The 13,402-nt window shown below is 40.0% G+C and overlaps 1 protein-coding gene across 1 annotated transcript in view; it reads right to left on the bottom strand.

Moving 5' to 3' along the window:
* The window catches only part of LOC108895328 (heterogeneous nuclear ribonucleoprotein L-like), a 37,906-nt gene that overhangs the window by 11,243 nt on the left and 13,261 nt on the right, over window positions 1–13,402 (bottom strand). The window contains exons 8-9 of the mRNA XM_051076663.1: window positions 12,137–12,209; window positions 4,072–4,143 (exon numbers count right to left, since the gene is read on the bottom strand). Coding sequence (XP_050932620.1) covers window positions 4,072–4,143; window positions 12,137–12,209 — 145 coding nt within the window. The remainder of the gene's footprint in view (window positions 1–4,071; window positions 4,144–12,136; window positions 12,210–13,402) is intronic.

Genomic DNA, 13,402 nt, shown 5'->3' with positions numbered 1-13,402 from the left:
GATGAATTTTGACATTATATGTCTTGATTCATTATCTAAGATAGTACTAGCTTCTAAACCCACCACTTGCCTTTTTGACCCTTTACCGGGTAAACTTTCCAAAGATCTCTGGCCAGTCTTGGGCCCTGCAGTGCTGAATATTGTGAATCTATCGTTGACGACTGGCACTGTTCCTTCTAGCTTTAAAACAGCTGTGGTTAAACCTTTACTTAAGAAACCACACCTTGATCCTGGGTCTTTAGGTAACTATCGGCCTGTCTCAAATCTCCCATTCTTCTCTAAAATACTAGAAAAAGTGGTGTATCAGCAGCTTTCAGCTCATTTAGCTGATAATAATCTATTTGAACCGTATCAGTCTGCTTTTAGGGCCTTTCACTCTACTGAAACAGCACTTGCTAAAGTAGTAAATGATCTGCTACTCTCTCTAGATTCAGATTCCACCTCTATGCTCATATTACTTGATCTTAGTGCAGCCTTTGATACTGTAGATCACCGTATACTCATGGACCGATTGGAAAATAGATTTGGAATCTCTGGCGTGGCCCTCAGCTGGTTAAAATCTTACTTATCTGACAGAACTCAGTGTGTCTCTTGTAATAACACCATATCAGCCTTCTCTGATGTGAAATATGGAGTACCCCAGGGTTCTGTTCTTGGCCCCCTGCTTTTCTCTCTATATATTTCTCCTCTTGGCCAAATTATTCGGAGTCATGGAATTAATTTTCACTGTTATGCTGATGATACCCAGCTATATGTGCCTATAAAGGCTGATAATGCCTCTCAAATTAGGGAATTAGAGATCTGCTTGTCATCTGTTAAAAGCTGGATGTCTCAAAACTTCCTGCTTCTTAATTCAGACAAAACAGAAATGCTGGTTATTGGCCCAGCACGATATAGACACCAGTTCGATCATGTAACTATATCCCTTGACAGCTGTGTTATCTCTCAAAGTACAACAGCCAAAAATCTGGGTGTCACACTTGATCGTACTCTTTCCTTTGATCAGCATATTAAAGACATTACAAAGACCGCCTTTTTTCACCTACGCAATATAGCTAGGATTCGGTCTTTTCTCTCCATGGCAGACGCTGAAATTCTAGTCCATGCCTTTGTTTCCTCTAGACTGGATTATTGTAATGTTTTGCTTTCAGGACTACCGCGTACTAGCACTAAAAGTCTGCAAATGGTTCAGAATGCTGCAGCTAGAATGCTGACCAAATTGAGAAGGTTTGACCATATTACCCCAGTTCTAGCCTCCCTTCACTGGCTCCCTATTCATGTTAGATCAGACTTTAAAGTTCTCTTAATGACTTATAAAATTCTAAATGGGCTAGCCCCCTCATACCTGTCTGATCTTCTTAACCCTTATATTCCCTCGCGTGCTCTGCGTTCTCAGAGTGCAGGGCTGCTGTCTGTCCCTAGAGTCAAAAAGAAGTCAGCAGGCTGCAGGGCCTTCTCCTATCGGGCCCCCTTCCTCTGGAACAACCTCCCTAGTGATATTAGACAGGCTGACTCAGTTGAGGCCTTTAAATCCAAACTAAAAACTCATCTTTATGCCTTAACTTTTAACTAGCACATTATTCTGGTTCCTATTTCAGGATACCATTTTTTCCTTGGCGGGTTGGGTCAGTCTCAATGCATCAGTTAAGATTAATAGTTAGTAAATGTTGTCCATGATGTCCTGCCGACGAGATTATTATTAACTGTCTTAATATCACTGCATCACTTTAACTGTGTGTTCTTCCCTCAAGCACATTACTGCCCAGGCTGTGCTTCTCTCTCTCTCTCTTCTACTGTCTCTCACTGCAGGGTTCTGCCTCCAGAGCTGGAGAGTCTCCTGCTGCTCCCATGATCCAGCTCAACCCATGATGCAACAATAATTAAAACATTTACTAGTGTTATTGATAGTGTTAGTGCTATTAATGTACCATCGTTTGTCATTATTATTCCTTTAGCTGTAATAATAATTATTACTATTATTATTATTATTACTATTATTACTACTACTATTTACACTTTGACTTAGTCTGTGTATGTGCAATGTTGTCTTTCTCCTACCCCATTCCCCCACCCCCCTCTCTTTCTGTCTAAACCCAACCGGTCGAGGCAGATGGCCGCCCACCTTGAGTCCGGTTCTGCTCGAGGTTTCTGCCTCTTAAAAGGAAGTTTTTCCTTGCCACAGTCGCCTAGTGCTTGCTCATGGTGGGATCTGTTGGGTTTTTCTCTGTAAATCTTCTAAGATAAAGAGTACGGTCTAGACCTACTCTATATGTACAGCGTCTCGAGATAACTTCTGTTGTGAATTGGCGCTATATAAATAAAATTTGACTTGACTTGACTATTGACTTTTATTCTCATCCCATCCAATCACGTGATGAGTAGTGAAGTTGATTCCCATGGGAATCCCACAGGAATTTTGTGACCCACGGGATTCCCGAAAAATGTCAGCCTCTAGTACACACCAATACATGAAACCTTGCAATTATATCCATTCAGTTTAAGGTTACATTGTTTATCATTCATTGCACAAGTAACAATCCAGTAAGAAACATGTACATTAATCACTAAAACTGACACCACATCCACTGATTTTAATGCTGAAAGTATTATTTTATGATGTTGATGTTATCAGTTTATCTTCAGCTGAAGAATGTAACAAAACAAAGACAATGGATTTTGTCCCCTATTTCTTACAATGTGGTCCCCCTAGGAAGAGATCACTTCACTGCCTTTAAAGGTAAGGTAAGCATGCATCCATCCAGGGCTCAAACCCAGAACCTTCTTGCTGTGAGGCCACTGTGCAGCCCGGTAAGGTAAGCAATTATAATCAAATGCACTTTTAAAATTGGAGTGGATTAGTGCAGACAATTCCAGCCAATCATGGTGTTTGCGTGCAGGAAAATGGGATAGTATAAAGGGGACAGTGGGAGTGAGAAAGTCAGAAACTCTGGTGCATGCTAGTGCTACAGAGCAGAGACAGAGTAATGGCAGATAAACAGTTTAAGAGGAAACAGAGAAATATAGATTTAAAGAAAGGCTGTGACGGAGTTCGTAGGGGAGTATTGTTTTTTCCTGTTTGTCTTGGTGTAATGTTTGTTGCAGAGTTGTGAGTATTACTGTGCAGCTACTGTGCTAGCTCTGGGAAACCATCTTGTCTGCTCTGCATGTTAGCTTCGCTGCAGCTAATCTAATTTTATAGACATGAAGACCTGAAAACAAAAGTTTGCGAGCACAGTGGGATTGATGCATAATTTGAAATGCTATGCAAGGTGGATTTACCTTCCTTGTTAGCTAAACTACAAATCTACAGGCCTGTCTTCAGTTCCTGTAGTTCTGTAAAAACAATCTAAACCACTAACTGCTAGCTTTTGCTCCATTATGTTGTGGATGCAGTGTTTGCGTGCATGTCATTTCTTTGATGAGCTTTTATATGACATTTGTTTTGCCTCAGCTATGAAAAAGGAGACACACTTGCTTCTGCCATCTACACGTCCTTGAGTTTGGGGGGCAGAGCTTCTGAAGGAGCACTGAAGGGTTGGGTGGGTTTGTTTTGCTGCTGCATTCGAATATCAATAGCCTCTCTCCAGGACAATTTACTCTGTCTTTAAGAGAGAAGGAATGACTACAGCCACACATAACTCTTTAAATGTACATATGGTATGTAAGTATTGCATTATGATAGCCTTGAAGAGAATCCAACACATAAAAAGTGTGGTAGGGGCATTTAATGTCGCACTATAACAGATATGTGGTATTCCGGTGACTATCACCAGCCATAGTGTGTGCGTGTGCATGTGTGTAGTGAGACAGCTTAAATTCAAGACAGTTGTAATTGGCAGAGATCTGTTTCCATGCATGTGAAGGTATACTTTCTGGTGCACCTCTGACCATTACACATGACTGGCAATCTACACCTAACCAGGGTGAATGTGTGCCTGTGTGTGAAGAGTGTTAAGTTTCACCTCTGAGGTATGGGAACTGTAGCTGAAGTAGCAGCATTGTGTAAGGCAGCTGATTCAGTTACCACTTTAATTCTAAAAGTGTGTGTGTATGTGTGTGTTTTAGTCTTACCATAGCCGTTCTCACTGTAGGATGATGGGTGTTCTCCTAAAATGGCCTGTCTCTGCCTGCCCTTTCCACGGTCTGAAACACACACACACACACACACACACACACACACACACATTACTGCAGGGCCCACATTAATGAAATACAATGGGTGTTTGTCACAGATGTAGACTTTGCATTCACTACTTCAGAATAATTATAAAAAGTATTTAATCCAGATCAAGGCCACATCAGTGTGTCCTGCATGGCTGCCAGTACTAGACATGGCCAATAATTTGTGTAATCTTTTAACTTGTCACCTTTGTTTTGTCTTTGTGTTGACTCACTCACTCTGGGGGTTTGTTTACGTCTGTTCATCTGACTTTTGCATACTGATCCACTGAACCTTTAACGTATGGATGTGTTCCCAGATCTCAGCAATTAACTTGGTGATTACAATGTTAATTTTGTGGACAGAAATTATACACAAAACAACAAGAATAAGACCCAAGTTGTTAAAAAATATCCTTCAGTATATCCATTAATAGACAGCCACAAAGTTAAACCAGAGTGGCATTATTCCACAACATCATGTTTGAGGTTGAATCTTTGTAGCATAATGTGGAGAGGGAGCCTGTAGTCTTTAGTTGGACACAGGACTACCAATGGACCATTCTTACAAGAACCCCTTTTAACCATTCTATTAACCATTGTATAAACATTTCCAGGGGTTGGAGTACACAGCACAGTCAGAGGTGCACTAGTAGCCAGAGGTACAAGGTGCATTAGCAGCAGGGCTGGTGATGTCCTTGTGCAACATGCAAAAATAAAGAACCTTACAGAGAAATATCTGGGTCTTATTTTCTTATTTTATTTCTGTCCATCCAGTCACCCATTTTCACCTACCCCACAACTCATTTCCTGTGCTTGTATCCACATTCTCATTCATTTGGTCATTATCCAAAGCTAAAATAAGGGTTGGAACATAGATCAACTGGTTGATTGGCAGCTTTGCCCTCAAGATCAGCTCCCCCTTCACCACTACAATCCAGTACAGTGGTTACCAGCCTTTTCTGTCTGATGTAAAACTGGATATTGTTACCTCATATATCTAAGTTAGACTCACAGTTTCAACAGAATACCCTGGCTAATTGTTTCAATTTCTCTGCTCACTTGCTAACTGCTTCTCACTCACTCAGGTTCATAGGCATCTTACTAGTTACTTAATTTACTAAACATCACTTGTAATACTAAATGGTTGTTTATTTTCTTCACTGAAATATGTAAGTATACTTTTTAATCCAATCGCAACTGCTATTTATTAGTTGAGTTTAGTTAATTAGTTGAGCTTCTACATACCCCCTGGCAACTGCAGATGTACCCTCTGGGGTATGAATACCCTTGGTTGGTAAGTCCACTTTACTGCTGAAGACATTTGTTGACATTGTGTTCCATCTTACTATCACTCATGAGCAAGACTCCTGACATATATTGCTGAGCAACAGAGAATCCCCCTCGTCCTACAGAGTACCACAAGTATGGACGTCTTGGAGGTCCTGCCACTTCACATTTGGCTGCAAGCTGCCCTAGTACATGCAAATCATAGGTTAATAAAGCCAACAGACTCACATAATCTGCAAAAAGCAGAGATGCAATTCTGAGGCTCCTGTACTGGACATTCTCCAGCCCCTGCTGCAACTTCAGATTCTCTCCATGAAACAGAGCATGTCATAATCCCAGTAGAATGCGATGGCCTCTGCAAATGTTGCTCTCACCTAACTAATAGCTGAGATCTGAGACACAGTAACTTGCCATTTTTGTAGCAGAAATTTCTGCCATATAGCATCCCAGAAATGGAGGCTGTGGAGTGTATCAAATCTTATGCATTTCAAACATTGTGTAAGTATAGAGGAATATGAATGGACATCAGAAGATGGTGTTGCAGGAGTGATTTGAAAAGTTTTCATGGATGTTTTCATAATTCGAAAACTTGTCACAATAGAAATCATTGCAATAGCTGTGAAGCCAGCTGACCAGAACATGCATATTCCATAGTGACGAAAATACAACCTTGACAGAGACAGCCTTATTCAATAACTCATATAATGTACATGATAGCTCAAGAAAAGGTTGGGCTCTTTAAACAGTATGTCATTTCTGCTTCAGTGCTGTCATCTGTTATTCAGAAATTAGAGTTAAAAAACAACAAAACAAACAGACAGAAGGTTATGCTCCAGGAGTGTGAGGTAAGAAAGTCAGCTAGAAAGGCAGCTGCTTTATTCACTCCACTACACTCTACAGTCCTTCAAACCACAACAGATATGTATTCATTTTTTGTGTTTTCTATAAACCACACTAATGGGTATTGCATCTACAGAAAAATAAAATGTTAATACATTTTATAGTAATGATGCTGGTGAGTAAATGAGAAAAAACAGCTTTAAGGTGGTTTTATTCAGAGAGGGTTATACAGAGGTCAGAGGTATAACAGAGATATGAAAGAGACAGTACCTGTGAGGCATCAAGCTTTCTCTTTTTTCTCCCTCAGCACGAAAGAACATCAACCTGCATTACATTATCATCATAATGATAAAAACATCACTGTGGCACACTGTATCATCCACAACACAGTGAATTAATTACATACTGCAGTATAGCTCCTACATACAAACCATAAACTACAGTGGAGGCACATTGCAATGACACTGACTTTTTCTCTAAGAGCCCAAGTCAGCTCACCCCCACCAGCACCACACAGACGTACACACACCGGTCAACAGCATGGCAGTTATGTGGCAGAGTGCTGATGCATTGCTGTGTTGTGTCCTGAAGACTCACACACATTTAGAGGAGACATACTACAGCAGTGAAAAGTGAGAAGGCCTGGAGATAATCCACATGGCAGGATGGCCATCTGCATTGACCTTCACACCACAGATAAGCAGCACATACAGTCAGCATGAGCAGAGTATGTGCTTGATTCCAGAGACAGCTACTGTGTATATCAGTACCAGCTTCTTCGTGATGTGACCATTTGAGCTTCACTGCAAGGTACAACTGAGCCAAAATGCTGTCATTTAGTCCTTTTTCTGTTGATTAATACTTGTAATCAGCAGCAGCACTGGTGTTACATCTGCTGTCTCTAATTTACACAAAGTTAACACAGCACAGGTATCTTAATTAAATATTAAAATCTTCCGACATGGCAAGGATCTAACAGTAACTGAATACAACTGTCTTCAATATGAGCCCTGAGCTCCAACAGAGATCTACCCTTGGATGCCACCTAGGCTCTAGCGGCACTGGTGTCTTGTTACAAAGGCCAGAACTGAAATGATCAGTCAGAGGTGGTCAGAGATCAGTTTTAACTGTATCAAGACAGGCTAAATATTTACTTGGTTTTTCACTGCATTCATATAACTGTGTCACAGTCTTGGTCTGCTACTTTATAAATTCATATATGTCATTCTGAAAGGTAATATGATGGTGTCTAATAATGAGCATCTCTGCCACAGGGTAGACCACATCACTGCTTTGTTTGTCATACCCCACCACTTAAAAGTGCTGGTCCTATTACTGGCATCTTTAGTTCTAACCCTGCACACTTTATTTTCATTCTAACCATGTTTTGAGTATGCAATGAGTTCACAATGGAAAATCTAACCTTGAGCAAAACACATGTGGTTTCGCTCAAGGTTAAACTCTGCCTCTTAAAAGGAAGTTTTTCCTTACCACTGTCTCCTAGTGCTGCTCATGGTGGGAATTGCTGGGTCTCTCTTTGTAAATATTATGAAGAGGTCTAAACAGTCTTGACCTCTCTACAAAGTGTCCTGAGATAGCTTCTGTTGTGATTCAAAACTATATAAATAAAACTGACTTAACTTGACACACACATAAAAACACACACAGACACAGATCCTCGTACACCTAATCTTTGTGTGGCCCCATCATTGCATTGTGTGCCATCACAACTGAATTCCTAACCCTGACCCTAAAACTAAGTCCCAAGTCTTAACCCAGAAATGGTCAGGAGAGGGAGAGAAAAGGGAAGGAGATGAGAAGAGCAAAAGAGATGAGGGTAAAAAGAAAGGGAGGAACAGAGGAACAACAAGGACATGCTTTTAAGGGAAGGAAGGTGTGGAGGGCAGAGAAGGAGAAAGGTAGTGATTGTTGAAAAGCAAGCAAATCAAAGAGAAAAAAGGTATGGAAAACTAAGGAAAAATGAATAATTAAATCAGGAAGTCAAAAGAAAGCACAAGAAATGAATTGGAGAAAAGATGTGGATGGAAGAAAGAGGGTAAACAGGCTGTTGATGGGTGAGATGAAGAAGTTAAAGAAAAATACAAAGAAAAGACAAGGAGGAAAAGATAGGATGACGAGAGGAGGATGAGAGGATTAGCAGGAACAAGATGATGAGAGTGCAAAAGATGTGAAAGCAGAGAGGTAGCAGCAGTATGAAGGCAAACAGAGATATGGAGGTGGATGGAAAGGTGGATGAGCTGAAATGAGAAGACAGCAAAAAGGACTGACAGGGTGGTATGAAAGACACCAATGAAAACAGGGGCGCTCTTAGTTAACACTGTAAGGTAGCAAACATCTTAGAGAACTATCAAATATAATCCTTTTGAAAAGACTTAAAAACATGAAGTATTACAAGCCTTCCCCCAGGTTCTGTGCAGGTAATATGAGAAGCAGCACAGCGACAAATGTGCGCACTTTAGCTCATTCAATATGTAATTTGAGGTGTCTCTGTGCAGTGGTGCAAAATATAGAAGGGAAGGGAATGAATGTTTATATAATCAGTGATTGAACCTGATTTGTAATTGCTGATAAACTACTGAGACAGAGAAAACACTTCTTTATCTGACACTCAGAGAGACTCCACAGGTGACTGAGGATACAATTTGGGTTCATTTGGGTTAAGGTCACTTTACTGGAGCTATCAATTCAGCACCACCGGCCTAATATTTTTTACATGACTGTTTAAATATGTATCATTCCTGAATTTTAACAGCTCGCAGTAAGTCCAGTCCAGTGATCACAACATTGGTGATCCTTTTTATTTTTAATCACTGATCCTAAAGAGTATCAGATAATTTAGCAAATCATTTCCTGTACTCCATTAGAAAACAGCATCAGGTGTTATTTAGTAGCATTTCATGCAAATCAGATGATTTGTGGCTGTACTTTGCATCTGTGGTTTTCTATCATACCTGATTAAGCTGAAAAATTGCAGCGATACATACAGCAATGACATGAGGATACACAAGAACAGCTAGGCTGTTTGTATTTTCTCCAACAAGTTTCAGATGTGGTGGAGATTGCTGAGGGAAGCTGAAGCTGAAGAAAAACTCCTCTATCATTAGCACACATCTATCACAGCATGCAAATGAATGTAAACACTAAATTTGCACAGCTTTACACTTTTACAACACTGTCTAACTCACTATGGACTGTTGCCAAAAAAAAACAACAACTGTGTATTACCCATCACTTGATGACATTTGTAAGACTTCATACAGCTCCTATATGAAGATACTAAAGGCTTTATATGACTGCTTTCACACATGCAGTAGTACTCCACAACACCTGGAGACACACACTGAAAACTTGGACATGATAATGAGAATATCATAAATTAGGTTAAAAATCAAAATAATGGAAGTGTACATAATCATCACATCTGCCTATCCTCCTTCCTGTATGTGATGAATTTCAGTTGAACAGAAAACAGCCTTCGTAATAGACTGAGTGAAGAGTAATTCACATTGCTACCCTAAGATGATGTTCAGCCATAACTTGTCTTAACTGTCTGTGTCCTTGCAATGTGCCTTCTTTGTAGACATATAACATTATATATATGCATTTATTTTGTGAATATTTTATCAAAAACAGAGTTGGGACCAGTTCATAATGTTATCAATCATTTCATGAATCAGGCTTCATCTGAGGCTACATAAGTAACTCCACTGTTCATCATACACCCTGCAATAACTCATCCTTAGAGCTCAATATGTAAAGTTTGTTCTGACAGTGGCTCCAGAGAAAAGGTTATAGGGTCGTTGAAATGAAAAGGATTTATATTATTGAATAAATGTAATTGCTCATTAAACGCTGACATTTATATTGTACAGTGGCAAATTCTGGCCCAGTGAGGAAAGGTTGAAAACAAAGGACGAATGAATCAGACTCTATGGGCCATGACGACCCACAGCAAAGATATCTTGCTCTGGACCAGTAGACCACTGAAAATCAGTGTTAGTGGGTGAAAAATGTGTAAACCAGGCCTTGGTTATTGGACACAGTTTTTGATTGCTTAACTTTAAAGTATTTTTATATGTCACAGCTATTTTCATTCACATTGTCTGCAAGTATTACCTGAATTGACTGAATCAAAAATGAACTGACCCAAACATTATTCTCAGCACACAGTTTAAGACTTTCCAGAAAAAAATCTCTAAACGCTAATCGCTAAACGGCATGTACAAAGAATGCAGCATTTGTAGAAGTTCACTGTACACAGGACCGTGCATAGATAACATAGACCGTCTCTCCTGATATTACAGTGGGACCATTGTTTGGCCTAGTAACTGATACATTCCAATCATTTATATCAAAAATATACCAATCAACATTCTCTATAAAGTACAGTATGTGAAAGGCACATCCATGCACGTGTCTGAATATACAGCTACTGTAATCAGGGGATTCATGTTAGGGGTGTGACGATATACTGGTTTTCACCATTATCACCAAATTTACTAAATATTAAGAATAACATTGTGTAATTTAGTCAAACAAACAATACAGTAAATAGCTCTTGTATTGTATTGTAGTATTGTGGGCATTCAATATTTATGATAAAATGTCGGTGTTCTTGCCAACAACGTGTTGGAAAAGGGAAAAAAGTTTCAATCAATACTGTAGAACAGTTTGGATTCTATAAAACTTGTGTAATTGAGTCACACACACAATACTCTATTTACCATTATTGTGATGTTATGCGCTTCATAAAGGTATAAATGTTGATATCGTGACAGCCCTAACTTAGATGGAGTAAAGTGACAGACAGTATAGATTAGGCTAGACTTGTTGACTTACTGTAGACTTGAATAGCCAGACGTCTGATAACCAAAATGCATGTCTGGTCCACAGTTTTGATTGTTGTTTACCAGAAAGATCGTTGAGATGTTTGATCTTCAGGTTTTGCAGTAAAAACTAATCACAATCAGTAGTTCAGGGACAATTTTCATCTGTTGAACATAGAGGATCTGCATGATAGTCATTAAAGAACCACTGAGAGTAAAATCTAGAAACCAGAGGATTTGAGGAGACACTGTGTGGACCAGATATCAGGCCATGCAAGACTACTTCTCCAGACAGAAGAACAGATTATAAACATGGGGTGGAGCAGATAAATAGAAGGAAGTGCTACTGGAGTCCTGCAGACAGAGGTGGGGCTGAGGTGTCCTGGGCATGTTGAAGCAGCAGCTGCATGGTGGTCAGCAGGAGTGAGATCCATCTCTTTTTCTCCCTCTCTCTTTTTTTGCTGGGTTTCAGAAGGTGAAGATGGAAGAAAGCTGCTGTGTATGGTCAGCCTGATGTCCATCCCTCTTTCTCTTTTCTCTCTCTCTCCCTCAATGTTTCTCTCTCTCCCCATGGTAAGCAGAGGTGCAGGCTTGTGAGAGGCAGGGAATTGGCTGGTGTGAGAGTGTTTAGATTGGAGATGGAGAGACAGGAGGCAGGAGTCTTGGTGTGATGGAGGTGTACGGTCCAAATGGTTTATGACTACACTCTTAATCCATAGTCAGAGACTGACCGATAACGACTGACGATATGGACACAGTTTCACAAATGACTGGGAAAACTAAGATAATTTTCATCTATTGATGTAACATGAATTAAGAAAGACTGAAGGGAAATGCACCACTATTGAGAATTCAGAATGAAAACAGTCCTGCCTTCCACATCACAGGATCTCCTGTGTTGTAAAAAAGTAGGATCACCCCAAACAGACCAGTGGTCATAGTCTGACTTTAGGTTGAGTATGAAATAAAGATAGGAGACATAGAGAGGCAGTGTGTCTTACCTCGTCTGACCAAGTATGGTTTAGTGTAGTCCCAGCTCTCGTTGTCATTCTTAATAACATTCAGACGTGTTGGCTGTTGACACAAAGAAAGACTTGTTCAGGACGCTGTTGAATGTATCACAGATATACAGGAGCTACATTCATGCTCTACTTTTACTCACTATATACACAAATAGTATTATCCCTGCCATACCACATTATAAGGTACTATTTTATTTGTAAATTTCTCCATTGTGGGAGTAATAAAGGATTATCTTATCTTATCTTTATGCAGATGATATAGTTTTATATAAATTTATATGTGCTTTCTTAGTCCAATCACTCAAGGTGCTTTACAGTACAGATCACATTCACCTACATACATGCACACACTCATATGGTGTTTGTTCTATATATTCAGTGCTCCTACACATACACACACTTTCACAAACCAATGGTGTGCCATCGGGGGCAATTAGGGTTCAGTATCTTGCCCATGGATAATTCGACACGTGGACTGGAGGAGCCAGGAAACCACTGACCTTGTGGTTAGCGGGTGACCTGATCTACCTCCTGAGCCACAGCTGCTCTTCTGCTAATGTCTACTCTATAGTCTACTTCAGATTTATTTAAAATCTCTCTCATTCAGCTTGTTTTAAATGCTGAAAAAACAAAATGGATGCTATTTCTTTTTTTGAGAGTTATTTAAAATCTCTCTCATTCAGAAATGAGTCATACTAATTTTACTTTCACAGATGAAATGCAACAGATGAAATGCAACAAAGGGCAGTTGGGGCAGTTGGGGTTCAGTATCTTGCCCATGGATAATTCAACACGTGGACTGGAGGAGCCAGGAAACCACTGACCTTGTGGTTAGCAGGTGACCTGATCTACCTCCTGAGCCACAGCTGCTCTTCTCCTAATATCACTTGCACTCAAACTGGGAATGTTGTAATAACTTGTTAGCATCTTAAACTCATCCATCAGGCCACCCCCACCTATTATCAACAGCAGCACAAGAGGTGCATATTTCTTGAAATGTTTACTGATATTACAAACAAATTACATTTCGTATAGTATGGTCAAGTTGACCTGCTGAAGTTCAAACCGAGCATCAGAATAGGGTAAAAAGGTGATTTAAGTGACGTGGTCTGGTTGTTGGTGCCAGACAGTACAGTTCTCTGGGTGAAAATTAGCTGTTGTTGCCAGAGGTCAGGGAGAATGGCCAGACTACTTTGAGCTGACAGGCAGGCAACAGTAACTCAAACAACCACTCGTTACAACCAA

This window comes from Lates calcarifer, linkage group LG16_LG22 (assembly GCF_001640805.2).
Source record: "Lates calcarifer isolate ASB-BC8 linkage group LG16_LG22, TLL_Latcal_v3, whole genome shotgun sequence".
NCBI classification, from domain to species: domain Eukaryota; kingdom Metazoa; phylum Chordata; class Actinopteri; family Centropomidae; genus Lates; species Lates calcarifer.
The sequence above is the reverse complement of the archived record's forward strand: the minus strand, read 5'-3'. Positions and strand labels throughout refer to the sequence as shown.